The sequence below is a fragment of the Peromyscus maniculatus genome, chromosome 3 (assembly GCF_049852395.1).
Source record: "Peromyscus maniculatus bairdii isolate BWxNUB_F1_BW_parent chromosome 3, HU_Pman_BW_mat_3.1, whole genome shotgun sequence".
NCBI classification, from domain to species: domain Eukaryota; kingdom Metazoa; phylum Chordata; class Mammalia; order Rodentia; family Cricetidae; genus Peromyscus; species Peromyscus maniculatus.
The window spans coordinates 109,149,823-109,175,445 of NC_134854.1; the positions used below are offsets into that span (position 1 = coordinate 109,149,823).

The 25,623-nt window shown below is 44.5% G+C and overlaps 2 protein-coding genes across 3 annotated transcripts in view; both read left to right on the top strand.

Moving 5' to 3' along the window:
• Positions 1–6,450, top strand: part of Gmcl1 (germ cell-less 1, spermatogenesis associated) — a 39,081-nt gene extending 32,631 nt beyond the window's left edge. For both annotated transcript variants that reach the window (XM_006984581.4, XM_076567186.1), the window contains exon 14: positions 5,126–6,450. In XM_006984581.4, the coding sequence (XP_006984643.1) occupies positions 5,126–5,254 (129 nt within the window). In that variant the 3' untranslated portion in view covers positions 5,255–6,450. The remainder of the gene's footprint in view (positions 1–5,125) is intronic.
• A 7,954-nt stretch (positions 6,451–14,404) lies between these two features.
• On the top strand, positions 14,405–25,622 carry Snrnp27 (small nuclear ribonucleoprotein U4/U6.U5 subunit 27). Its single transcript, XM_006984582.4, has 6 exons — positions 14,405–14,734; positions 16,272–16,392; positions 18,012–18,124; positions 18,709–18,788; positions 24,410–24,474; positions 25,247–25,622. Exons 1-6 carry the CDS (start codon positions 14,701–14,703, stop codon positions 25,299–25,301), a joined length of 468 nt encoding a protein of 155 aa, XP_006984644.1. The 5' UTR covers positions 14,405–14,700; the 3' UTR covers positions 25,302–25,622.
• The last annotated feature ends 1 nt before the right edge of the window (position 25,623 follows it).

Here is a 25,623-nt window from a genome sequence, read left to right on the forward strand (position 1 = left end):
CTTGTGTGAGTGTGTGCTTGCGTGCTTGCCACTTGGCTGCATCGTATGTGTGTTTGGAGTCTTTGAAGCTCTTAAGTAAAACTGACATTAAAATGACAATATTTGATGTGAAAATTAGTTCAATTTTTGTTGCAAAGTAAAGGTGAAAATATCCTGGTCACTTCTGCAGAGCTTGATTGATTCCAGCACTGTAGACCTAGTGTTCTGGATTCAAAACCATGAAACCCAAAACGCTGTATTAAAATCTAAAGTGTTTTGAGCACCATAGGGAGCGGTCCATCATGAAACAATATTTTCAATAAATGGTGCATACAGTTACTTTGAGTCTCTTTGTGTGAATGTATGTATGAAAGACAAATGAATCTGTGTGTAGACTTAAGATGTTCTGAAATCTGGAAAAATACAAAGGCTGACACTCTGGTCTCAAGAACTTCAGATGAGGGCTACTCTGCCCTTTGAAACAAAAAGATCCTCTCGCCATGTGGTGGTAGCACACACCTTTAGTCCCAGCACTCAGGAGACAGAGGCAGGTGGATCACTGTGAGTTCAAGGCCAGTCTAGTCTATAGAGCGAATGCCAGGACAGCCAGAGCTGTTACACAGAGAAACCCTGTCCCCGAAAACAAAAACAAAACCAAACAAAAGATCATCTGAGGGGAAGGAAGGAGTTGGTGGTAAGGAAATAATTCCTGTGAATATCGTCTTCACAAAGCTGTGCAGTGCTTTTTCTATCCTGTACCCAGGAGCTCTTATTCACAGTCTCACAGCAGATGTCCCGAAGATGCCTGACAACCCTCTATTGCTCCTAAGTAGAAGAGGATAGACATCCATAACAGTCTCCATATCATCTCTGAAGTCCTTGGTCATGTCATACATCCACATGCATGCATAAACTTTGAAATGCTAGGATGAGAAAGTAAACCGTTTTCAGAAACAAAAAACAAGAGTGCTAAATGGTGAGGAAGTGTGTTTCTTTGAATCCTACCACATTGGTAGGAAGTCCTTTGCTGAGCCCTTATTTCCTCAGATGGGAGAGCCGGCACTGAGGAGACTCAGTAGCTGTGCCCCCATGGGCCTTAGGGAACCTCCCACCACAGTTCCCTAGGGCGCTCTTCCACTCTTGCTGCCCATGCGAAGGGCCGGGCACAGCTCATGGCAGAGTGCTGTCTTATGTGAGAGAGGCCCTGAGCACTGTTGCAGATCCACAGAAGAAGAAAGAGACGCAGGCATAGCAGTAGTATGTGGGAATGTCCTTTCCTTCCTTCCTTCCTTCCTTCCTTCCTTCCTTCCTTCCTTCCTTCCTTCCTTCCTTCCTTCCTTCCTTCCTTCCGACAGGGTTTCTCTGTGTAGCTTTGGAGCCTTTCCTGGAACTCACTCTGTAGCCCAGGCTGGCCTTGAACTCACAGAGATCCGCCTGCCTCTGCCTCCTAGTGCTGGGATTAAAGGCGTGTACCACCACCACCACCACCACCACCACCACCACCACCACCACCACCACCACCACCACCACCACCACCACCACCACCGGGCCAGGAATGTCCTTTTCAACAGATATGGAATAAGGTCCTTCAAATCCCTGCCTTCCTGCACTGAAATTTCCTGTTGACCCTGGAACTAAATGAGCAATGTCTGCCCTTACCTTCTATCTGGAACTTCATAACAAATAGCCACACCTCAAAGCATCTAGAAAGCTAAAAGGCTCCAGGCCAAGTTAATCCTACATACCCACTTTATTTGCCTAGTGCTGTTGTGCCTACTGCATGCTGAGTTCTGTTCCTGTGGGGGAGGAAATCCACATGAGCCTGTGTTAGGTTAGCCTAGTGAGAAGCACTGTGGCATGATCCCAGAGTGCTGTGTGATGTGGAGGGAGAAGGCCCGACCCCTGTCACATTGCTGACAGTGGGTGTGATGGCTGACAGTGGAGAAGGAGAAGCCCTAACCCATGCTTCAGGGTTGAAGATGAGTGTGAGGACAGCTCAGGGAAAACTTGGGCTGAAAAAGTGAGCCTAAGAAACCTCAGGTGCGTGAGACGGGCAAGAGAGCTGCTGGTCACCGCAGAACTGAGGGAGGTGGGGCGAGTTGAGTACAGATAGAGCTGGTGTGGTGGACTGCAGGGGAAGGCTGAAGGCCTTTGGTTGGTCACTTATGTGTATGTGTTTTCCATGTGTTACACTGGAAAAAAAAAAAAAAACAGAAAATACCTTAATTTAGATTATTCATCTTTACTGGGTAAAAGTTGTCTCTCAATGTTTTTGTTATAAGAAATACACATACCCACATACATTTTTCTATTATTTATTTATATGTCTGTGTTTTAGCCTAGACTGGCTCTAACTGGTCATTCCACTACTCCTGGCAGCACATGCCTTTTCTAATGGCCAGACTGCAGCCCTCTGAGCAGCAGAGGACAGTCCATCCAGTAGAGTATTGCCTTCATTCTCACCTTTCACTTGATGTGGAAAGTGAATTTGGGGGCTGGAGAGGTGACTCGGTGGTTAAGAGCTCCTGCTGCTCTAGCAGAGAACTTGAGTCTGATTCCCCGCTCCCACATCTGGCAGCTCACAGCTGTCTGTAACTCTAGTTCCAGAGAGCAGATGTCCCTATTCTGACTCCTGAGGACACTGCACACACATGCATATACTCAGGCACACACACACATGGGAAATAAATAAATCTTTACAAAAGAGAAAGAAAGAAAGAAAGAAAGAAAGAAAGAAAGAAAGAAAGAAAGAAAGAAAGAAAGAAAGAAAGAAAGAAAGAAAGAAAGAAAGAAAGAAAGAAAGAAAGAAAGAATGTGTCAGCTTTGAATTTCACATGTTTGATTGGTATGATTGGGTGTTTTCCTGGGTGACTCCCCGTGTAAGCTGGTGACTTACATTGTTTGGGCAGTGTTTGTCACATGCTGCCAGTCTCCAAATCTTCACGGTGATCGGCTTCTTTTTCCCTTAGTGATTTCTTCTTTTGGAGTGATTGTTCTTCTTATTAGGACTGTGTAATTGTCATCAGTACTTTTTTCTGTTCCTTTATGACTTTTTACATTAGGTAATGTTTCTTTATCAGAGGGCATGCACTTGGTTTCATTTTAAAACTGTTTGTATCAGTGCCTCTCTAAGCCCTGGCCATCCAGGAGTTCACTGTATGGGACATAATGGAAGACCAATAAGTCAGATAGGAGCTAAATAAATGAATAAAGAGCCTGGGGAGACCTTCAGGAGCAAGGGTGGGGAGTGAAGGCCGTGAGTGAAAGCATACAGGATGGGTGCTCAGAAAGGAGGAATCAGAGCTGTTTTTCTCCTCAAGTCTCCAGTGGAGGTCAGATGGACTCCCGGTCTAAACACAGGGGTGAGGTGGTGGAGACACTGCACACAGCAGTGTGGGTTCTTTGTCTGGAAGCAGGCCCTGGTGTGCAAAGAACCTAGGTGTGTGCTGCTGCCATACAAGGCCTCCACAGCCTCCCGGCCAGAGTGGACCAGCAGAGAGCCCTTCACCATGCAGGTGTTTCAGTGGAGGCGTACGGAGTAGAGTTTAAAGGAAGCCATCTAGTGTGTTAGGGATTGGAGAGAGGGATTAATGTAGCTTACTCCAAGAGTGATGTGTCCATTGGGCCTGAGACAGTGTCCACATTGGCTTCCTCTTTTCCCAGGAGTTAGCCCTTCGACCTACCTGAGGCCAGTTTTAACTGGTTGTTTGGTTTTTGTCAGTGCACAGTTGGGATTTTTTCTTTACCATCAATGTGCATGGCTTCAAAGATTACCATCAAGTGTAGTAGATGTGATGTGAAGGTCTAGTAAAGCTATACTTGGGTCCAAGGGACGGACAAGTTTTGCCCAAGGCAGAGCGGCTCAGACGTGTGCTGACGTTCCTTTTGGCAGCACCGTTTGCCCGTCTGCCAATACGACAGTGTCCTGATTTTACTCCCTGAGATTCTCCTGAATACCACCTTCCCTTTTGGGGGGAGTACAGAGAAGTTGTAGGCTATATTTGAATAAAATTTCTATACATTTACCTAAACTTATGATCTTAAACTCCCCCCCCCATACAAAAGTTGTACTATTATCGGTGGTGGCGCACTCCTTTAATCCCAGCACTTGGGAAGCAGAGGCAGGCAGATCTCTGTGAGTTCAAGGACAGCCTGGTCTACAGAGTGAGTTCCAGGACAGCCAGAGCTACACAGAGAAACCCTGTCTCGATCAACAACAACAGCAAAAAGAGCTCTTTAAGCCTACTTTGGTCACTCACATAGTTGATCTGCATAGGAATTGGGCTTCAGACTCTATTTAAACAGTGCTTTTAGTAGTCTCCGAAATGTATAGAATAGCATGACCGATGCCTGCAGCCTGTGGGACGTCCCTTGGGGTTAGATGTGGGACCATCATTTCAGTACTGCTTCTTTAAGGGTCTACTCTGCTCTCTGGTTCTGGGACAGATCTGTGAAGTCCAGAGAGATCCGGGGCATCAGTGGTTCCCTTGTGGCTCTCACCACCTGTCTTTGGGAGGTTTCATGTGCAAAGAACTCAAAATGCTTTTACATGACAATACTATGTTCTAGGCATGGTGGGGTATTTAGATAAGGACAGGGCTGTGCTTGGTGACGACAGCATCGACTCCCTGCCTCAGTCTAGTGGTCTGTACTGGTGTCTTAAAAACTGAAACCAAGTGAGCAGTTCACTGCATAGGGGCTTGTGTGCTGTTTACTTCAGGTGCTGGGGATTGAAACTAGAGCCTGTACATGCTGGACTCAAAGTAGTGACGAGCTCAGATAGCACTGTGCATGTGCTCTGCCTCTGAGCTGTGAGCCCAGCCTCTGTTTACTGTATGCTCATAAAATACACAGGAACTTGATAGAGAATCGTATAAAACTGAAAATAGCTGCCCTGGTGAGTAGCTGGCTCTATCTGTCTGCTTTAGTCCTCAGTACCATCCTATGAGCCAGGAGCCAAACAATGAGGGAAATGCAGGTAACAAGCTCATACACACATCTAATGGGCCGGAGTCTACAGTTAGAGCTGTGGTGAGTGCTTCATCCCACGCTGCTGCTTTAGTTCATTTCATTCAACAGCTTGACTTAGAAATGTTATCAAACGTTGCTGTCTACTTGTCATTAAACCTACCAATCTGTCTTGTAGGAACAAGTGGTGATGAACTTGGACAGCAGGCTTCTGGTCTTCCCTTTGTATATCTGCTGTAACTTCTTGTATATATCACCAGAAAAAAGAACTGAAAGTAATCGTCACCCAGAAAACCCAGGAAACTGAGGCACTCGTCGGTGGGAAGAGGAGCACTTTGAAAACTGCAGGGGCCAGCTTTAACTTACCGGCCTACTGCATTCACATCTAAGGTGACTAACAGTGATGGGCCTTATGAACTTTATGGATGCTGCAGGAGATGTCCTCATCCTCATTACATTTCTATGCACATATGAAAAAGTATTTTAAAACTAAGGAAGTATCTGTCAAACCATGTATGTTAAAAGGGTATCAACTCGCTTTAATTTAGTAGCAGTAGAAAATTACTATAGGTAAATTTCTCATTTCCTTGCAACAAAATACAAATTTAATTTTGAGCTTGAATTTTGACCCCACCTAGTGTTAGTGAACTTGACTTTCTCATCTGTAAATGTGTTCCTGTTTTGTTAGGAGAATGCTAAGGGCAGAGTTTGGATGACCAATTATAACTGCTCCTTGAGTGGGTGCCTTTAAAGCTGTCCCTTAGTTCTCAGTTGCTCATTGAGTCTTTGGTTCAGTCTGATGCCTTCCTTCAGTCTCCACTGCTTTTCCCATCAGAGCCTTTTCATGGTTTGGGGGACTAGGCTTAGGAACTATTTCTGTTTCGGTTTGATTTGTTTTTGTTTTTGTTTTTTAATCTAAATTTAAGCATTTTTCATATTTTTTAAAACTTTAACTTTCCTACAATTTTAAATGACAACAACAGCAATCAGCTTTAGGACTTGAAATAAACTTGAATAAGGGAAACTGGTTTGATTCTGAGGATATTCCTTCGCCTTATGTGCGTGGTCTTGTCTGGCATTCTGTGTTCTTGTTATGAATTATTTATATACAATACTGCATTTTCAAACATTTTGTGTTCTACTGGAATTTATGTTCAAATTTTAGTTGGGAATCTTGTTTCCTACTTGAGCTCAGGACTTTAAACCTCTGAACTGAGTGCCTTTGAGTCACATACGCAAACAGATTTCACGGGGAATGTACAGGAGGAGCTGGAACAAAACATTCGTGTTAGAACAACTTATTTTTGTCAAGAATGAGATGTCTGCGTGTCATGATTGCTATGTTGGCTCCTTGTGTTTATGGCTGTTTTGAAAATAGCCACTCCCGTCTTCCTCCAGTCAGAGGAAGTGCTTTTATGGTTGATGTATGTTTTTAGTATTTTTTTAAAAATTGGAATCATTTTTATGTATCTGTTCAAATAAAGTGCTCATTTGGAAAAGGAATACTCTCCTGCTTAAAGTGGACTCAAAAACCTCACCTGAAACTAGGGTTTTCTTTTATTCTTGAAGTTCAGTTTTTTTCCAAGTACTTGGTTCTTTGTATTTGTTTTGTTTTAAAGCAGAATTCTATTAGAGAGTAAGAGAAAAAACAACTGGACTGGAAGACTAAATCTCAGAGGCTTCTGGGAAAAGGAGCTAGAGAAGCCTTGCTCTGAGGCACAGGGCGCAAGCCTGGCTCAGCTGTGGGGTCTGTGGAGAGGACACCTGGGTCGGTCGTGGCGCTAGCAGCTTCAGATTTGGCTGCTTGGTTTTTATTTACTCATTTTTATTTATTTGTTTTTGTTTTGTTTTGTTTTTCAAGACAGGGTTTCTCTATGTAGCCCTGGCTATCCTGAAACTCGCTCTGTAGACCAGGCTGGCCTCGAACTCACAGAAATCTATCTGTCTGCCTCTGCCTCCTGAGTGCTGGGATTAAAGGTGTGCACCACCACTGCCATGCCTTGACTATTTTTAAACAAACAAACACAGAACAAAAACCATAGAAAACAAACAGACAGCAGACAGACTGAGCTCTGAAGATCACAAGTACTTGCTCCCACCTGCTTCTAGCTTTGAATTACTGGTGGGTTTTCTTTCCTGGTGATATGTTGATAGGGTCACAAATTATCCTTGTTTTTGTTTTTTTTCCAAAATGTAACTACTTTGAATGTCTTCTTCAGCCTCCTAGAACTGTAAGGGGAATATTTCTGAAGCAGTGGTTTGGCCAGTGACGGGCCCCACTTCTGAACTGTACACCCGGCTGTAATCTCCTCTCCCACTGCTAAGTTGTTTTCTCTCAGCAGCATAAGGAATCCTTTACTCTTTATATATTAAAAAATAGGCAGGCAGTGGTGGCGCACACCTTTAATCCCAGCGCTCTGGAGGCAGAGGCAGACTGAGCTCTGTGGCTTCCAGGCCAGCCTGGTCTACAGAGTGAGTTCCTGGGCTACACAGAGAAACCCTGTCTCGAAAAACAAAACCAACAGAGCATACACCTGTAATGCCAGCACACAAGAGGCTGAGGCAGGAGAATCACAAGATTGTGGACAGCCTGGGCTATATTGCAAGACCCTGCTTTAAAACAAAAAACAATTATACCCAAATATGTCTTTCTAAATCTTGGAAAGTAAAGTGGGAATATATCAACAAGGAAGATAACCTACTTCCTTTCGCTGGTCAGGTTATCAGCTTACCAAGTGTGAGCAGTTTCAGGTGACGACTGGAGACCATGCGTGGGGGCTTGGTACTTGCCAGCTCTTGCTATATAGTCTCTGCCAAGTTCTGTTTGTGTGTTTGTTTTCTATTGGCTGTTAGGACTAGAAAACTAGTCACCAGTTAATAATTTCTTTGGTTATCTAATCAGTAAAGAAGAGAATTATTGTAGTTTCTGAATTATTACAGAGGCATAAGGACACACACACACAGACACACACACACACACAGACACACACACACACACTTCCTGTCTTTTCTGTGGATCTGGCTTAAGCCTTAGCAAGATGCGTAAACGTAAGTGAAAACCGCAGTAGTCACCAACTTTTGGGGTTAGATTTTCTTAAGAGGCTCTATGTAGTCCAGGCTGGCCTCAAACTCAAGATCTTTCTTCCTTGGCTTCTCCAGTGTCCCTGCCTCCCAAGTGCTCAGGTTACAGGCTCACCCTACCCTGCTCAGTACTCACTGGAAATTTATTTCCCTATGCAATAATGTTGACAAGTGTAATGTGTAAAAGCAGCTAAGCCCTCCGTGAGCCGGTGTGGCTGTGTCTAGAATGGCGTCCTACCTTCTCCTTTGCTGCTCTCACACCACACGATGATTCGAGCACCATGGAGTCCACTGCCTCCAGAACTACAAGAGAGAAATTGCTTTTCATTGTAGGTTACCCAGTCTCTGGTATTACATTCAACACACTGAGACACTCACCTAGATAAATGTCCTTACCTCCCATTTCTTTTTCAATCAGCCCCTGAATTACCCCAAAGTGTTCTGAAGAACCCCAAATCTCCTACTCTCCCATCCCTAAAACTGCAGAGGCTCCACGTGTGCCCTCAGGGAACCCTAGTCTCTCCTCCCTCATTTCTCCCTCACCTCTTGCCCTCACCCTGCAGTGTGCAGAGACCTCTCCCCCAGCACACAATTCCCCTTGTCCTCTGGCTGTTTTCCGCTTACATCATTTCCTTCCAGAAGCTCTTCTGCACGATCTTTCCCCTCAACACTAGGCAGGTGCTCGCCATTTGTACCTTGCTGCTGTCATGTTCCACGTGACTAAACTTTTGTCGCACTCCCTTATCTGTATCCTCATACCTACAAGCCCCTCAAACTCATGCGCCTTTTTGCACTGTTCAGTCCTTTGATATATAAGTGTGCAATAAATGTAAATAGTATGACTGATAATCAGGACATTTTATTTTCTGGTGTTGCCACAACTAGTGCATTGCTGAGGCCAGACTCCTTATAAATGAGTCCTAGAGCATCAATGGACTCCCTTTCATATGTACATTTACACACAGACCAGCCAGTCCCAAACCCACTTCCCCAACACTTTTAATTTTTTAAAGGTTGGTTTATGTGTATGAATGTTTTCCCTGTGTGTGCACCATGTGTGTGCCTGATGTTAGGCATTGGTCTCCTGCAACTGGAGTCATGGCTGATTGTGAACCACCCATATGGGTGACTGGGAGCTGAACCAGGTCCTCTAAAAGAGCACCAAGTGCTCTTAACCACTGAGCCATCACTCCAGCCCTTTAAACCAGCTGTCAAGATAGGACAGTGTCCCCTGCTGTAATCATCCATGAGCCAGGTACCAAATCATTTCTCCTAAGTCCTTCTGGGAAGGTTCAAAAACTAGCTGTCTATTGCATTGTCAGGGACAAGGACAGAATCTAGTTAGTGGAAAAATACAGACACACACCCCCATAAGACAAGGAACTAGATTATCTTACAGTCAGGTTGCCTAGCAACAGGACATTGAGTCAGAGCCCTTGACCCTCTCACCTTGTAAACTTCCTATACAAATATCCTGTTAGCTTGCCCCACCTTATGCAGATGACAGCTTCTTACTCCCCCCACCCTGCAGGGACTATATAAACCCTTCTGGAGAAAATAAAGTTGCACCTTGATCAGAATCTAGACTTGGTGTATTTTCCTTTGTATCTCCTGTCCCTACATTCCCTCCTTAGGGTGGTCGACAACCCATTGTAGCCCTGCAGGCGGGGCATTGCATGACTTTGGGGTAACATAATGGTTAGTGTTGATTGATACCTTGATGGGGTTTAGAATCACCATGGAGACAAATCTGAGCGTATCTCATTGTGAGGGATTATATCTCTATATATAGGTTGAGGTGTGTGGGATGACCTATCCTAAATATAGGCAGTACTGTTTTATGAGTTAGGGTCTTGGAGTGCACGAAAAAGGAGAAATGCTGAGCACAAGCATCCATCAAGCTCTGCTCCCTGACTACAGATGTGGCCTGTAACCAGCCACAAGATCCTGTTGCTGTTTGTTACCTGCCATGATGAACTCTTCTGTGAGCCAGGGCAAACCCTTCTTCAAGTTGCTTTTGCTAGGCATTTTGTCACAGCAGCAACAACAAAAAATAACTAATAGAGACATGACCTGAGCAAACATCAATTCAGCCCAGATAGGGCACTGACAGCAGACCAAAGATTCTACCCAAGTCTAACTTGGTGAAACCTTGTTGTGGGGTATTTGTACACTGTGTGAAGGTGTGTTGCTGGGATTGATGTAATAAAAATCGGAAAGGCCAATAGCCAGGCAGGAGGTATAGGTGGGATTTCCCAGGAAAGAAAGGAGGAGGGGGGCGGAGAGGAGAAGGAGGAATCTAGGCATTCAGGAGACCCAGGGAGGAAACTTGAGGTGCAAGATGGAGGAGGTAACACCATGTGATAGAACATAGATTAATATAAATGGGTTAGCTTATGTTATAAGAGCTAGTTAGGAACAAGCCTAAGCTATAGGCCAAGCTTTCATAATTAGTCAGAAGTCTCCATGTCATTTTTTAGGAGCTGGCTGGCAGGACAGAAAAAGACTCATTACAAACCCCATTGGGTTTACTGGGGATAATTACAGGAACATGACAGCTCATGAAAGCTCTACATCCCTGGAGTTCCCTGCACAACTCACAACCAGCACTCAGGAGACTAAGGAGGATTGCCTCTAGTTCAAAGACAACCTGAGCTATGTACTAAGTTCCAAGTCAGCCCAGGTTACAGAGTGAGGACAGAAAATACCCAGTTAGAAAAATCGTAACACTGAAATTCAACATCATAACTGATGATGAGATTGGATCTGCTTTCCTGGCAGAGCCAAAACTGCAACCCAACAGGGAGCCAGGCCATACAAACAGCAGGCAGTGTATCCTGGGGCAACAGCCAGGACTCAGAGTCCTCACTAGACACGCAGCCTTAGAGCCTTACCTTGGACTTCCCATCCTACGAAGTTGTAAGGATCAAATTTCTGTTATAAGCTACCTTTCCCCAGCTGGACAGACTAAGAAAATTCCAAAGATGGCTTCCATTACCACCTAAAAGGTACCATCCCATTTTCATTCTGTGTTTAAATCTATGCCATTCTGAGTGTGCAGTGGGCAAGATTTGGGTCAAGATTTGCCAAATCTTTTGGTGAATTTTGTCAAACACTTTTCCTACATTTTAAATATGGTTGTGGTCTTTCTTTACAGTGCTATTCAGATTTTTTGTTTTTTTGTTTTTTTGTTTTTTGAGACAGGGTTTCTCTGTGTAGCTTTGCGCCTTTCCTGGATCTTGCTCTGCAGACCAGGCTGGCCTCGAACTCACAGAGATCCGCCTTCCTCTTGCTATTCAGATTTTTGTTTGGGTTTCTTTAGATGAAAAAAAGATAAATGCATGCAGCTCACTAGTATTCTATCCTGCTCAGTTATTTTACAGGGTTCCCTGCTGTGCTAATGGATTTGGTTTCCTGACCCTTGTGTAGTAAACTACCATGGACATGTTGGCCTAGAACCGCAGAAATGTGTTCTCTCCACAGTTGCAGAGGCCAGATGTCCAGAACCTGGTCCAGTGCCTGAGACCGGGTGTCAGCAGAGCTGTGATCCCTCTGCAGCTCCCACGAAGGGTCCGTCGCCTGCCTCATGCAGCTTCTATTGCTGTCATTCTGATGTCATCCCCTGCCCCTGGAGTCTCAGGACCTGCTCCCCATATCACCCTTCTCTGCCTTTCTGTAGATCTTCAAGAAGGCACTTAGGACCCTCCTGGGTCATGGAGGGCAGCCTCCTCATCTGCACATCCTTTCACATCAGGCAACATCCACGGGCTCTGAAGACGAGGACCGGCTTCTTTGCTGGTCTGTGTACTGACAAAGCCGTTCTCTTTCCTTCTCGGAACTCTGTCCTGTGGATTCTGATACACTGTGCTCCAGTGGTGTTTTCAAACTGGACAGCCATAATTTGGCTTCCTTGCTGACTGCTCCTCTTCTGTATAAGTCCACAGGCCCCTTGGGGCTGGCCTTGGTCCCAGGACACTCTCCTGGACTCCTGTGATTCATAAATCCCTCACCTCTGCCTTTATTTTTTACCTCTTCCCCAGATCTTGGGTTCTGGTATATGGACCAGGCTGGCTTGGAACTCACGAAGTCCCACTTGTTTCTGACTGAAGTGCTGGGATGGGAAGCTTTTGCCACCAGGCCTGGCTTGTGTTCATCGTACTTAATAGATTAACTAACAAAATAGAATTTGGGTTTTCCCACAAGCTAAAGTATAATCAGGTTCTCAGACTGGAGTACACAGAGCTCTGCTGAATTGATAAAGTGGCACTTAAGGGCAGGAGAGTATCCCCCATGTTACTCCTTGGCACAAGAGCCCTCAAATAATAAAGGAAGTACTCTTTCATTGCCTTCTCTGTGCCATCCACATGGACATCATCATGTTATGAATGTTGCAAACAGACCAACCCTTACTTTCTCAATAGCATTGTCAAAAGGCAACTGGTGAGGTGGCTAAGCAGGTAAAGGTGCGTGGCACCACGCTTCTATGCACATGTGTGTGTGTGTATCTGTGAGAAAACTTGTGTTCATCATGCCTAGCACATAGCACAGTAGGTCATCCTAACTCTCAGGAATATTATTCCCAGAAACTCTCCTGGAATATCAAACTAAGCTGAATGGCCTTTTACCTTTCATAACACACTAGACACTATCTTCTCCACCACATTATGAAAACGTCCCATCATCTACTTCCATAATTAAGATTGCAAGCCTCTTGAAGCAGAGACCCTGTCGTTCACCTTTTCACCCTAATGCTGAAGTAGTAGTGTCCATCATTCAGCAGGCATTCCAAAAATGTCTATTAAACCAATTTCTATCATACTTCCCAACCGTTTTTGAAAGTCTGAAGAGATTTCTTGAAGTGTTTTTGAGGGGCTCTAGCAGGCCCAAGCATGGTAAACATGGTGCCAACAAGTTTCACCTTTTACCCTCCTCTCCCTTGCTAAAAACCGTTAGATTGCACTCCTAAAGCTAGCCCCTGAGGTCTGTTCCCTTACTTGTCCACTGACTCATTCCTGAGACAAAACACCAAGATCCAACAATCAAAATTCATTATTTGGCTAATATGTCCAGTCAGAATTTACCAACTCACCCTAGCAGAGAATCTCCTTTTTCTCCTTAAAAACCCTCCCCTGCAGAAATGCCTGCTACAGTTGCCTTGCTGCTGCTGCTGCCTTTGCAGCCCCCTCCATCCCACCCCCACCGCTCCCACCCCCACCCTTTGTGCTAAGAATTTGATGTCCTGTATGGATGCGGGTGGGGTGTATGTCAGATCACCTGTAACCACCATGTTGCTTTTCTCTTAAACCTCTAATGCACAGTCTTTGGCGTCCTCTAATTCCCCTGTCTTCCTTAAGGACAGTGACTTCAACTGTTAGTAGTGTTTATCCAATAATATCCCGAAATCTTCCTTCTCAAAGGCTGAGACTCCTATTCCTTTGAACCCTCTCTTCCATACCTTGACACACATTATGCCATAATCTCAAAACTATGGGAATCAGGCCTCATGGGGAAAATTCTAGTTTATTGGGAACAGGTATTAAAGAGGCTACATCAGAATGTATATATTAATTTTTTTTTTACACGATGACGAGTGGGCCAAGTGTTTGCAAACTAAATCTAACCTATCCCCAGCTTTTTGTTCTAAAAGCTGGGCCTCAGCCTTTGACCCTCACAAGACTAGCAAAAAGCACTGGTTCTGGTAGCAGAGGCTCCAGCCTTTTCCATTTAAGACATTCATGTTTTACTGCAAAAAGATTCATCTTGAGTGCAAGGGAGCCTTTTTCCTTATTTTTGTGCATTATAAAGCCTTTCATTTTGAAGGTTATGGCAGTTTCTGGAGGGTTCTTTGAGGGAACAGAACGGGATATTAAAGCCGTTTGCTCACACATGATCATCGCTGGGGCTGAGAAGTGGCAGCTGTGGCAGCGTGCAGGCTGTAAGAGCTTTTGCTGCTCATTTTCTCAGCACCTACTGTCAGGAGGCTCTTACGGCCAGCTCCAAAGGACACCAGCCCTCTTCTGCCTCTGGGGACACCCTCTATGTATAAACAATAAAACTTCCTAAAGCCACCATAGTAATTTAGGGCACAGTCTCACTGTTGTCCTCTGAGAAAACAAAGCTGACTGCGTCCTCCTTTGGTTATTCGTTTCTTTCGACATTTACGAGCAAAAAAGGAAGGGAGGGAGGGAGGGAGGGAAGAAAGAAAGAAAAGAAATGTTGCGTACGCCTTTAATCCCAAGACCGGCCTGGTAGTCATAGCAAGTTCCAGGACAACGAGGGCGACATAATGAAACTTGTCTCAAAAAACCACAACAAAAAAGAACTAGTGTGATGTATTTTATACGTATGGAGAAACGGGAGAGAATGGCGCCGGGGGGGGGGGGGGGGGGGTCGTGGTACACAGCTAGGTGAGTTCCCAGGAGGACAAAAGGGGAAATAGCGAACAAGAACAACAAACGAACTTGAAGAAACGGAAGCGACTGTCAGTTCCTCGTGGAACTTCAGTTCTTGGAGTTGCAACGAGGGGGCAGGATTTGGCGCCTTGCGCTTGTTGGAGCGCCGGAACCCTCGCAGCGCGTCCTTGAAGGTTTCCAGTCGGTGAGCAGAAGCGACTTCCGGCTGCTCCGGAAGTTGTGGGATCGTTTCCGGGGCGGCCAGAGGAGTGGCGCTCCGATGGGTCGCAGCCGTAGCCGCTCCCCGCGGAGGGGTGAGTTCCGAAGTCGAGCTGGTCGGGACGCTGACCGGCGCTACCTGCGCCCTCAGCCCGGGGGGACGGAGAGGGTGCGGGCCGGGGCGAGGCCGGGGCCTGCGCTGCTCAGCCCGGTCCAGTGCCTTCGCCCAGCTTCTGGGTGACCGTGCATACATCACCCACCTTTCCTTCAGTTGGGTTCCCGTAATCATCGTGGGTAACTTTACCTCGCAGAGTTGATGTAGGAATTAACCTCACACTCGACACTCAGCATGTCATCGCCCTGGCTCACGAAGGCTTGCTAAATGTTAGTGCCTTGCCCGGGTCGTTAGTCTGAAGTGTTTAGAATTGGATAACGGGTAGCCTAATGTCTTCTGTACCCAAGCCCCTGAGCGTACAGTACTGAGGCAGGGGTAAGGTGGGGCTGTGGAAAGCTCGAGAGTTTTCGTGCCCTTAGCCATGTTAAGGGATTAGAGTTAGAGTCTCTGGATGTTTAGAACAAGGCTCGTCTTCAGCTGGTGAATACTCGGGGTTTTCTTACTAGACAACCAGGACCTCAAGCAAATTGAGCCCTTGAAGTGCCGTGAATTTACAATAGTCAGTAGATTTCCTTTGGGGGAAAAGACTTACTTTGTAGCATTATCCTTTACTTTAACCAATTTACTAATTAGTACAAGAAATGGTAGATTGTACAAGTTGGGGATGGGGAGACCATACCCTCATACACAGCCATATTTTCAAAAAGCACAAAACTTTGTGTTAAAAATATAATTTGTCAGGTAATACAATTGAATACTAAGCTATTGTATAAACAGTAGAAATGTGGGGTGATTTTAAATATACCACATTGCCTGACTTTAAATGAAATTATGTGTTGAAGTGTTAATAGTTTGGATATACTGAGTCAAAAAATGTTAATATGATTTTTGGGCTGTTTTTATTGTGTGTGTGTGGTGAAGAGAACAGAACCCAGTGCCTCTCACATGCAAGGCAAGTGTTCTGAGCAACACCCCTACCTTTCTGTTTCCACACAGGACCTTACGTAGCAGAGGGTAGTCTTGAACGATGATCTTTCTGCCTCCACTTCCCCAGTCCTGGTGTTACAGGTGTGTGTTACTATGCCCAGGATTTACTTTTTGTTTGCCTGTTTACTTTTCATGACAGGGGTTCTCTGTTATATAGCTGTGGCTATTCTGAAACTCACACGAACTCACAGAGATCTGCCACCTGCCTCTTCCTCCAGAACACTGGGCCACCATGCCTGGCTGAACTTTTTTTTTTTTTTTTTTTTTTTTTTTTGGTTTTTCAAGACTGAGTTTGTCTTTGTAGTTTTGGTGTCTGTCCTGGATCTCACTCTGTAGACCAGGCTGGCCTCGAACTCACAGAGATCCACCTGGCTCTGCCTCTGAGTGCTGGGATCAAAGGCGTGCGCAAATGCCGCCCAGCTCTTTTTTTTTTTTTAATCCTTCATTGTGACTACTAGAAGCGGCTTCAGTAGGACAGCTCCAGGTATTTGAGATAACTTTCGTCCCTGCTATTTTTGTGTATGCATTAGAGCGTAGGCGGTCCCGGTCCACATCACGGGATCGAGAAAGAAGGCGCCGAGAAAGGTCCAGGTCTCGGGAGAGGGATCGCAGAAGGAGCCGCTCAAGATCCCCACACCGAAGACGCTCCAGGTGAGTGTAGAGAAAAAACCAGAAGCTTGACTACAAAGCTGCAGGGAAAAAAGAGGAGCCAGGGAGATGCCCTTAACTTTGCTTTTATCGTTTAGAAGGGGACTTCCGATTTCATGAAATGGCGGAGTTTAATCACACATTATTCTGAAGCTAGCAGTACTCCTGGCAAATGGTTTAATTATATTGCATAAGAAAGTAGTCTTTAAAAGATGTTTATCGCCGGGCGGTGGTGGCGCACGCCTTTAATCCCAGCACTCGGGAGGCAGAGGCAGGTGGATCTCTGTGAGTTTGAGGCCAGCCTGGTCTACAGAGTGAGATCCAGGACAGGCATCAAAACTACACAGAGAAACCCTGTCTTGATTTTTTTTTTTTTTTCCTTTCTTTTGGTTTGTCGAGACAGGGTTTCCCTGTGTAGTTCTGGTGCCTGTCCTGGATCTCGCTCTGTAGACCAGGATGGCCTTGAACTCACAAAGATCCACCTGCCTCTGCCTCCCGAGTGCTGGGATTAAAGGTGTGTGCCACCACCGCCACCACCATCCCCCCCTCCCGGCTGAAACCCTGTCTTGAAAAACAAAACAAAACAAAAAAAATTCTGAAAGATGTGTATCTTAATTTATTTCCTATGTATGGGTGTTTTGCCTTCATTGTATGTCTGTGTGTGATACATCTGATTCCCTGAAACAAGTTCCAGACAGTTGTGGGCTGTGGGGTGGGTGCTAGAAGCCAATCTCCTCTGGAAGAGCAGCTAGGGTTCTTAACCACTAAGCCTTCTCTCCAGCCCAAGAGAGTTGTCTTCGGAGAACAATGAGGAATAATGAGGGGAAACCACTTAGCATGGTGCTTGGTAGAGTAAGAAATTTAAGTATGTAATCAAGAACAGGTGACCTTAGCAGGGTGGTAGAAATGGACTCTTCCAAACATCAGCAGTTGTTTAGGAGGACTTGTGTAACTGATAGAAACTTAAATTTCCTTATTACATTTGAAGGGAGTGTGGGGTGGGCATGTGGACATCAGGACATTTGGGAAGTCACTTTCCGCCTTCCACTCCATGGTCCTTGGAATGAACTCAGGTTGGCAAGCACCTTCATCTCCAAAACCATCTCACCAGTCCTATTACAGACTTTCTTAGAGATACTTTCAATTTGTGTGTGTGTGTGTGAGAGAGAGAGAGAGAGAGAGAGAGAGAGAGAGAGAGAGAGAGAGAGAGAGAGAGAGAGCGCGAGCGCGAGCGAGAGCGAGCATGTGTTTTATGTGTGCCACATGCATGCCTGTAGGTGCCCATGGAAGCCAGAGGGTGCTGGATCCTAGGAACTGCAGGTGACTGGAACCGAACTTGGGTCCCCTGCAAAGCCAGTACTTGCTCTTAACCACTGATCCATCTCTGGCCTCCTCTTAGAATTTTGAGGGTAGATTTTTCTGTCTCCCAAAACTTTTTAAACCTTACTTGTACTGGTAACTGGTGAATAAAGTTTTTTTCTTTCAGCCGTCAGAGCCTAATGTACTCTGGTCTCTGGTCTGGCTTTGTCCAGCCTTCACTTGTCAGGGGCTCATGGGTAACTGTGCAGATCAACGGAATTGCCTAGTATGTGTTTCTAACAACTTTACTTGATAAATATTAGGTCTCCAAGGCGACATAGATCCACATCTCCTTCCCCTTCTCGACTGAAAGAACGAAGAGATGAAGAGAAGAAAGAACCTAAAGAAGGAAAGAGCAAAGAACGTCAGATCACTGGTAATGTTACTGGATAAGCAGACTTGTTGAGATAATTTCAGTCATATTCAGAGTGTAAATTTGGCACGCTTCTAATCCCAGCACTCAGAGGGCAGAGGCAGGTGGATCTCTGAATTCGAGGCCAGCCTGGTCTACAAAGTGAGATCCAGGACAGGCAAGGCTACACAGATAAACCCTGTCAAAGTGTAATTTTGAGCATGTAAATATTAACATTTTATAGGGTTCATTGTGTGTGATTTTCAGGTTTGATTTTAATTATACATTAGTGAATTTCCAGTATGTATTGGTTCTGATTTAGGAAAGGTATTTTTAAAAACATGAAAAAATTCTGTCTGGGGGGAATATCTTCCAAACTTGATGGTGTTGTACCTGATGTTAAAGGCTTTGTGGAGAGCACATGGTGGATATTCTGGCATGTCAAAGTTAATAGGAATTTTTCTTGGTAGGTTCACCTTTTATTTGGTCTCTGCTGCTGAGGTGACATGTCTGCACATCTGTTGCTACTTTGTCATTTGTGCAGATGAACATCTCTGTGCATCCACACATATAATGATAGGACTTCAAATACTCGTTTCTTTTTGCAGAGGAAGATCTGGAGGGTAAGACAGAGGAAGAAATAGAAATGATGAAATTAATGGGATTTGCCTCTTTTGACTCCACAAAAGTAAGTAAAAGATGGAACCAGTTACATGTTCCGGGTTGTTTGTCCCTTTCACCTGTCCTGGTTTTCCATATTCTTTGCTGTCACTAATAACCTCTTCCACAGGCACAACTTATCTTGTTGTAGACAGATTTTTGAGGGGCTTTAATACACAGAGGAAGTGCTAAGCTACTTTATATTCTGGGACTCTCCAGTCCAGAGGATGTCGATTTTCTTTCTTTCTTTCTTTCTTTCTTTCTTTCTTTCTTTCTTTCTTTCTTTCTTTCTTTCTTTCTTTCTTTTTTTTTAAGATTTATTTATTATATATACAGGAGAGGGTGTCAGATCTCATTACAGATGGTTGTGAGCCACCATGTGGTTGCTGGGAATTAAACTCAGGACCTCTAGAAGAGCAATCGGTGCTCTTAACCTCTGAGCCGTCTCCAGCCCAGGATGTCGATTTTCAAAGGCAGGTAGTGGTGAGGCAGACCAGGAGCAAATTTGATGCAGAGTGCTGTTCAGTGATTATGAGGATACAGGATGCGTGGTAGGGACTTGCCCTGTGCGAAGTGCAGTGTGGTGACCAGTCCCTGCTAGGGACTCCCTGGGGCTCTAGGGCAGACTCTTTTCCCTTCACCATGTTAGGGGATTAGAACCTGTAGATGTTTTAGAGCAAGAAGAGTTTTTTCTTTTTCAGAAGGGTTTCACTATGTAGCACAGGCTGGCCTTAAACTTGAAATCCTTCTGCCTTAGTCATATGAGTGCTAGGATTAAGAAGCAAGGATTTGGGGTTGGAGAGATGGCTCAGCAGTTAAGAGCACTGGCTGTTCTTCCAGAGTTCCTGAGTTAATTCCCAGCAACCACATGGTGGCTCACAACCACCCGTAATGAAATCTGGTGCCCTCTTCTGGCCTGCAAGCATGCATGTAGGCAGAACACTGTATATGTAATAAATAAATCTTTAAAAAAAAGAAGAAGCAAGGATTTTAGTCTATAATCTTTTTTTTTTTTTTTCTTTTGGAGCTGAGGATCGAACCCAGGGCCTTGCGCTTGCTAGGCAATCGCTCTACCACTGAGCTAAATCCCCAACCCCTTTTTTCTTTCTCTTAAGAAAAGGTATCACTTAGCCCAGGCTGGCTTCAAACTTGTTATATAGTTGAAGGAGACCTTGAACGTCTGATTCTCTTGCCCCTCTACATCCCAAGTGATGAGATTTATAGACAGGCACCACCATGCCCAGTTTATGCGTCTTTATCCATTCGTCTGTTTTATATAATCCCACTAGTAGTAAGGAAGGGTTCCTTTTGCCATATTCTTGGCAGTATGGGTTGTTGTTTATTTTTTAATCGGATTTTTTTTCTTTGAATGTTTATGAGTGTCTTGCTGTGGTGTGTACTTGCACTACATGCGTGCCTAGTGCCTGAAGATGCTAAAAGTGCATGCTGGTCCCCTGGAACTGGAGCACAGGCTGTTGGAATTTGCCATGTGGGTGCTGGGAACCAAACCTGGGTCCTCTGGAAGAGCAGTAAGTGCTCTTAACTGCTGAACCACCTCTCCAGCCTCTGTCTTTTGGTTTTTGTTAATGGTTATTCTGACAAGGGTAAGATAAAGTAGTTTTAATTTACATTTCCCTGATCATTAACGATAAATGTTTATTGGTCATTTGTGTTTTTTTTTCTTTTGGGAATTGTCTTCAGTTTATTAGCTCATTTATTGATTGACAAGGTTTTTTTTCTTTCTTGTTTGGTGTTTAGTTGTTACAGTCCTGTGTATACTGTCGATGGGAATACTCGGCTTCATGTGTAGCTGGCAAGGATTCATGTTTCTCTGCTCTGTTGGCTGTCTCTTCAGCCTGCTGATGGGCTCCTCTACCACAGAGCTTTCTAATAGGTGTCCCCATCTGCCAGTGTCTTGGAATTGTTTCCTGTACTGCTAGAGTCCTCTTTGGACTGCTCTCGTGTAACTGCATCTTGAAACATTTTCCTCTCTACACTTTTGTTCTTGCAGTGGTTATATGAACCCCATTTTGGAATTTAACACTGTTAACTTCTCAGCTTTTTGTCCTTGAATATACCAAATCCTCTTATTGTATTGGTTGGCATTGTTGATTGAGACAGTCATGACCCTCCTGTTCCAACCTCCCAGTCACTAGAATTCAGGTGTGCAGCACCACACCCAGCTCAAGTCCTCTTTCTTTAATTTGGAGTATTTTATAATATGTATTATTAATCACTATTAATATGAATCTAATAAGTAACAGTACTTATAGAACAAAGTAATTATGGTTTTTTATTTTGTTATTTTTTGGTGGGGAGCAGTTTGGTTTTTCAAGACAGGGTTTCTCTGTGTAACTTTGGAGCCTGCTTTGGAACTCACTCTATAGCCCAGGCTGGCCTCGAACTCACAGAGATCTGCCTGCCTCTGCCTCTCCAATGCTGGGATTAAAGGCGTGCCCCACCACCCGGCAGTAATTATGGTTTTATGTTCTTAGAATAGTAGTGAAGGAGCTGGGTTTCTACTCTTGTTATTACCTGGTTGATATTTGTAATTCCTGAGGGTTTTAAAGGTCTCAAGACACGGCCTTACTATAGTCAGAAGAGGTTTGCTTATAAAGGAGACTTTAAGTAAGCATTCTTAGATGCTCTGAAATGCAGTGTAGCATAATATGAGAGCAGCTGGGGTCAGGGCTCTTCTTTGGTCTGGTTTGGCTCAGTACATGGTAGGTCATTTATGCACTACTGAGCCACAACCCAGCCAAACATGGTTATTTTCTAACTACCCCACATAGGTGCTAATTTAGTTTATGTGCAGTTGACTTCATGTGGCTCTCAGCTCATTCATTTTCCTTTCTACTAAACATTCATGGTTTCCTTATTTTTACTAATGGATAATTTTCTCTCCCAAAATGTAATGCATGAGAATAGAGTTAGTAATATGCAGCTCTCCAAAAGCTTCCAAAAAATTAAGTAAGCCTCTGGAGATTGAACCCAGTGAAAAGGTTAGCATAATGTTCCTTTTCAAGACTAGTCTTTCTGGGTCTTGTCTACTGTCTGTTTTTGGGAGCTCAGTAGTTTGTTCAGTACCACTGCTCCCCCTGGAAAGTTAAATAAAAATAGGAATAGGAAATTAAGTCCAATTGGGGCTTAGGAGATGGCTCAGTTGATAAAGTGCTACTGTGCAAGTGTGAGGAGGACCTGAGTTTGGATCCCCAGCACCTACAGAAAAGCCAGGTTCAGTAGTGTGCATCTGTAACCCCCAACACAAATGGGAAGGTAGATGCCTGGAGCTTGTTGGCTAGCCACTCTATCTGAATTCATGAGTTCCCGTGAGAGATCCTGTCTCAAGTAAGGTAGAGCACTGGAGAGGTGGCTCGGGAGTGTGTGTGTGCTTGTGAACAACATGCATAAAGATTAAGTGTCAAAAATTTAAGGGCTGGGGCTGCTGTGGCGCATGCCTTTAACCCCAGCCTTTAACCCTGCCTCTCAGGAGGCAGAGCCAGTCGGATATCTGTGAGTTCAAGGCCAGCCTGGTTTACAGAGCGAGATCCAGGACAGGCACCAAAACTACACGGAGAAACCCTGTATCAAAAAACCAAAAAAAAAAAAAAAAAAAAAAAAGTGGGGGGAGGTACTGGAGAGATGGCTCAGCAGTTAAGGGTACTAGCTACTCTTCCAGAGGTTCTAAGTTCAATTCCCAGCAACCACATGGTGGCTCACAACCATCTGCAATGAGATCTGGTGCCCTCTTCTGGCCTGCAGGGACACATGCAGGCAGAACACTATATATAACAAATAAATAAATCTTTAAAAAAAATAAATTAAGGGCTGGGCATGGTGGCACACTCCTTTAATCCCAGCACTATGGAGTCAGATACAGGTGGATCTCTGTGAGTTAGAGGCCAGCCTGGTCTACATAGCGAGTTCTAGGACAGCCAACACTGTTACACAGAGAAGCCTTGTCTTAAAAAAAAAAAAAATTTTTTTTTTTTTTTTTATTTTTTTTTTTTTTAATCTTTTTTTTTTTTTTTTTTTTTTTTTTGGTTTTTCGAGACAGGGTTTCTCTGTGTAGCTTTGCGCCTTTCCTGGAACTCACTTGGTAGCCCAGGCTGGCCTCGAACTCACAGAGATCCGCCTGGCTCTGCCTCCCGAGTGCTGGGATTAAAGGCGTGCGCCACCACCGCCCGGCAAATTTTTTTTTTTTTTTTTTTTTTTTTAAAGGTGGAGAGCACTTCAGGAAGATACCCAACATAGACCTCTGGCCTTTACATGAATGCACGGACATGTTCATGTACACCTGCATGAACATGCACACACACAATACCCCACACAAAAAGGAAGAAAAAAAATTAATCAAAACTATTTATCTTAGCTCCATTTCAAATGTGTGGGCTCACCTCTACACACCGTCAGTACTAGAATCCTTGGTTTTACCTAACGCAGATGTCCAGTGATGTTCCACACTGATAACCCACATTCCTAATGTTGTTTTTCTAAATTTCTGAAAGCAGGTAGCCTAGGCCCTAAGAGTATAACCTCCATCAAGAAGCTGCTGTCTCAAGCCAGATATTGTAACCATGCCTATAATCCTAGCACTTGGGTAGAAGAATCAAGAAGTTCAGGCTAACCTTGGCTGCTAGAGCCCGTCTCAAAACTAACAGACAGACAGACAGACAGAAAGCAGCATCGTGCTGCTTCAGGAGAAAGAGCACAGTTTCGAAGGGTAGCACATGGTGCTTCACGGAAGGCACAGTTGACATTGTTACTATCCAGGAATTAAAGACAGTGGTGCTGCAGCAGCTGGGTCAGTTAAACTAGGCTTGACCAGTGGACGGCACCCAGATAGCTGAAGGCTGGGTAAGGGCAGGGACGGCGATTTAGACCCGAGGAACAGCATGGGAACAAGTGGGAATGGGGAGTGAAGTGGCTGTGGAGAGTCTGACCACAGGGAGAGGGGAGATGCACATTTGGAAAAGCCAACAGCACCAGCTCAGCTTGTACCCGCTCCAACTTCCAATTCCTGATTTAAATGTCAAAGAGTCGATCTTCTGTGCAAGAGATGGGAATTAAATATGTAGAAACTGTCCCAGCTTGATTTGAGAATATTATGAACCAAGTATGTGTCTTGAGAACTTTTCAAAGGAGTCTTTTTTTTTTTTTTTTCCAATTTTAATTTCTATGTGCATAGTTCCCCTGGAACTGGAGTTACAGATAGTTGTGACCTGCCATGTGGGTGCTGAGAATTGAACCCCGGTCCTTTGGAAGGCAGCCAATGTTCTTAACCGCTGTACCATCTCTCCAGCCCCTCAAAAGATCTTTGAAGGAAATTAAAATCTGCCTCTGGTTTTCAGCATGCCTTGTCCATCACATGAACACTGTGAATGCTTACTTACTGTTTTTGTTTTGTGAGGCTGAGGATTGTGCATGCTAGTCAGGCGCCTACCACTAAGTACATCCCCAGCCCCAAATGTTTGGCTTTTTAAATACTCTATCAATACTTAGGTGTGAACAGAGTTGTAACACTTGAGCATTCATGGGGTGTCCTCTTGGGCTATCTGCCCTTCATTGGGCTCTTGCTACTGAAAATATACCCACAGGATCCCCCTCTGTGATCCAGGTATTTAGTATGGCCTTCCTGTTTCTTTCCAGGGGAAGAAGGTGGATGGCTCTGTAAATGCCTATGCCATAAACGTGTCTCAGAAGAGGAAATACAGGTATGCATGGCCCCTGTGCTAGACCTCACATTAGTTTCACATTTGGAAGAGAACTTTGTTACAGGATAATTGTGTATGTTTTGGAAATGTTGAAGTTTTCCATACTGTTTGCACACGTATGCTAGCTTGCTCACTGTGTGTGTGTGTGTGTGTGTGTGTGTGTGTGTGTGTGTGTGTGTGTGTGTCCATCCTCGTTTTTTGAGACATATAGCTAAAGATAACTATGATCCAGTCCTTGGGCCTCCACCACCCAAATGTTGGGATTACAAACCTGTGCCACCAAGACTGGTGCCTGTGAACTGTACTGGCTTTGTTGTTTGGATTCTGATGTATTACAATTTCCTTCCCGTATTCATGTGACCAATAGCTCTGCCTGTTGCTGCCGTGAGGCAGGGTCTCTGAACCAGAAGCTCATAGCTGGCTGGACTGCTCTGGGAGCTCTCTGCCCTCCCACTGCTGGGGTTATAGGCACACACAGCATGCCAAGCTTTTTTCATTTTTCATGCTTGGAAGTCAAACGCTCTTACCTCTTACCTTATACTGTCCCTCAGCCCTGCTTTTTGAGAACAGGGTCTCTGTGTATCCCAAGCTGGGCTTGAACTTGCAATCCTTGTATCTCCACCCTTGCAGTAGTGATGATTACAGGCACATACCATCACACCCAGGTGAAACATTTTGAAAGTTGTTAGTTTGAATTTTGAAGTATGGTTTTATTATATTTTTAAAATAAGAGTCCACAGTTTTAAAAAATACTTTTCTGTTTTTATCATAGGCAGTACATGAATCGAAAAGGCGGATTCAACAGACCCCTGGATTTTATTGCATGAGACTTGAGGTGTTGGAGGATTCCCCCTCATCTGGGTCAGAGAGTATTTTATATTTTGTATTTAATCCACCTCCAAACAGGATCTTGGTTCTTCCTTCCTATAAAGTAAGAACGTCTTATTTATGGCCCCCAGTGTACTTCCTTTCCTCAGGAGGGAGGTGACACTTTTTAAGGTGGTGACCTTGTGGTGGCTACAGCCCGTTTGTCTTGTTCCTTTGAACCTGTGTGTGCTTTCTTTTTGGATGCTTGTTAGGAGTTCTTAAAAAATGAAAGTAACTTAGATATGAGTTTCTCCAATAAAACTGTATTTCTACCCATTTTAT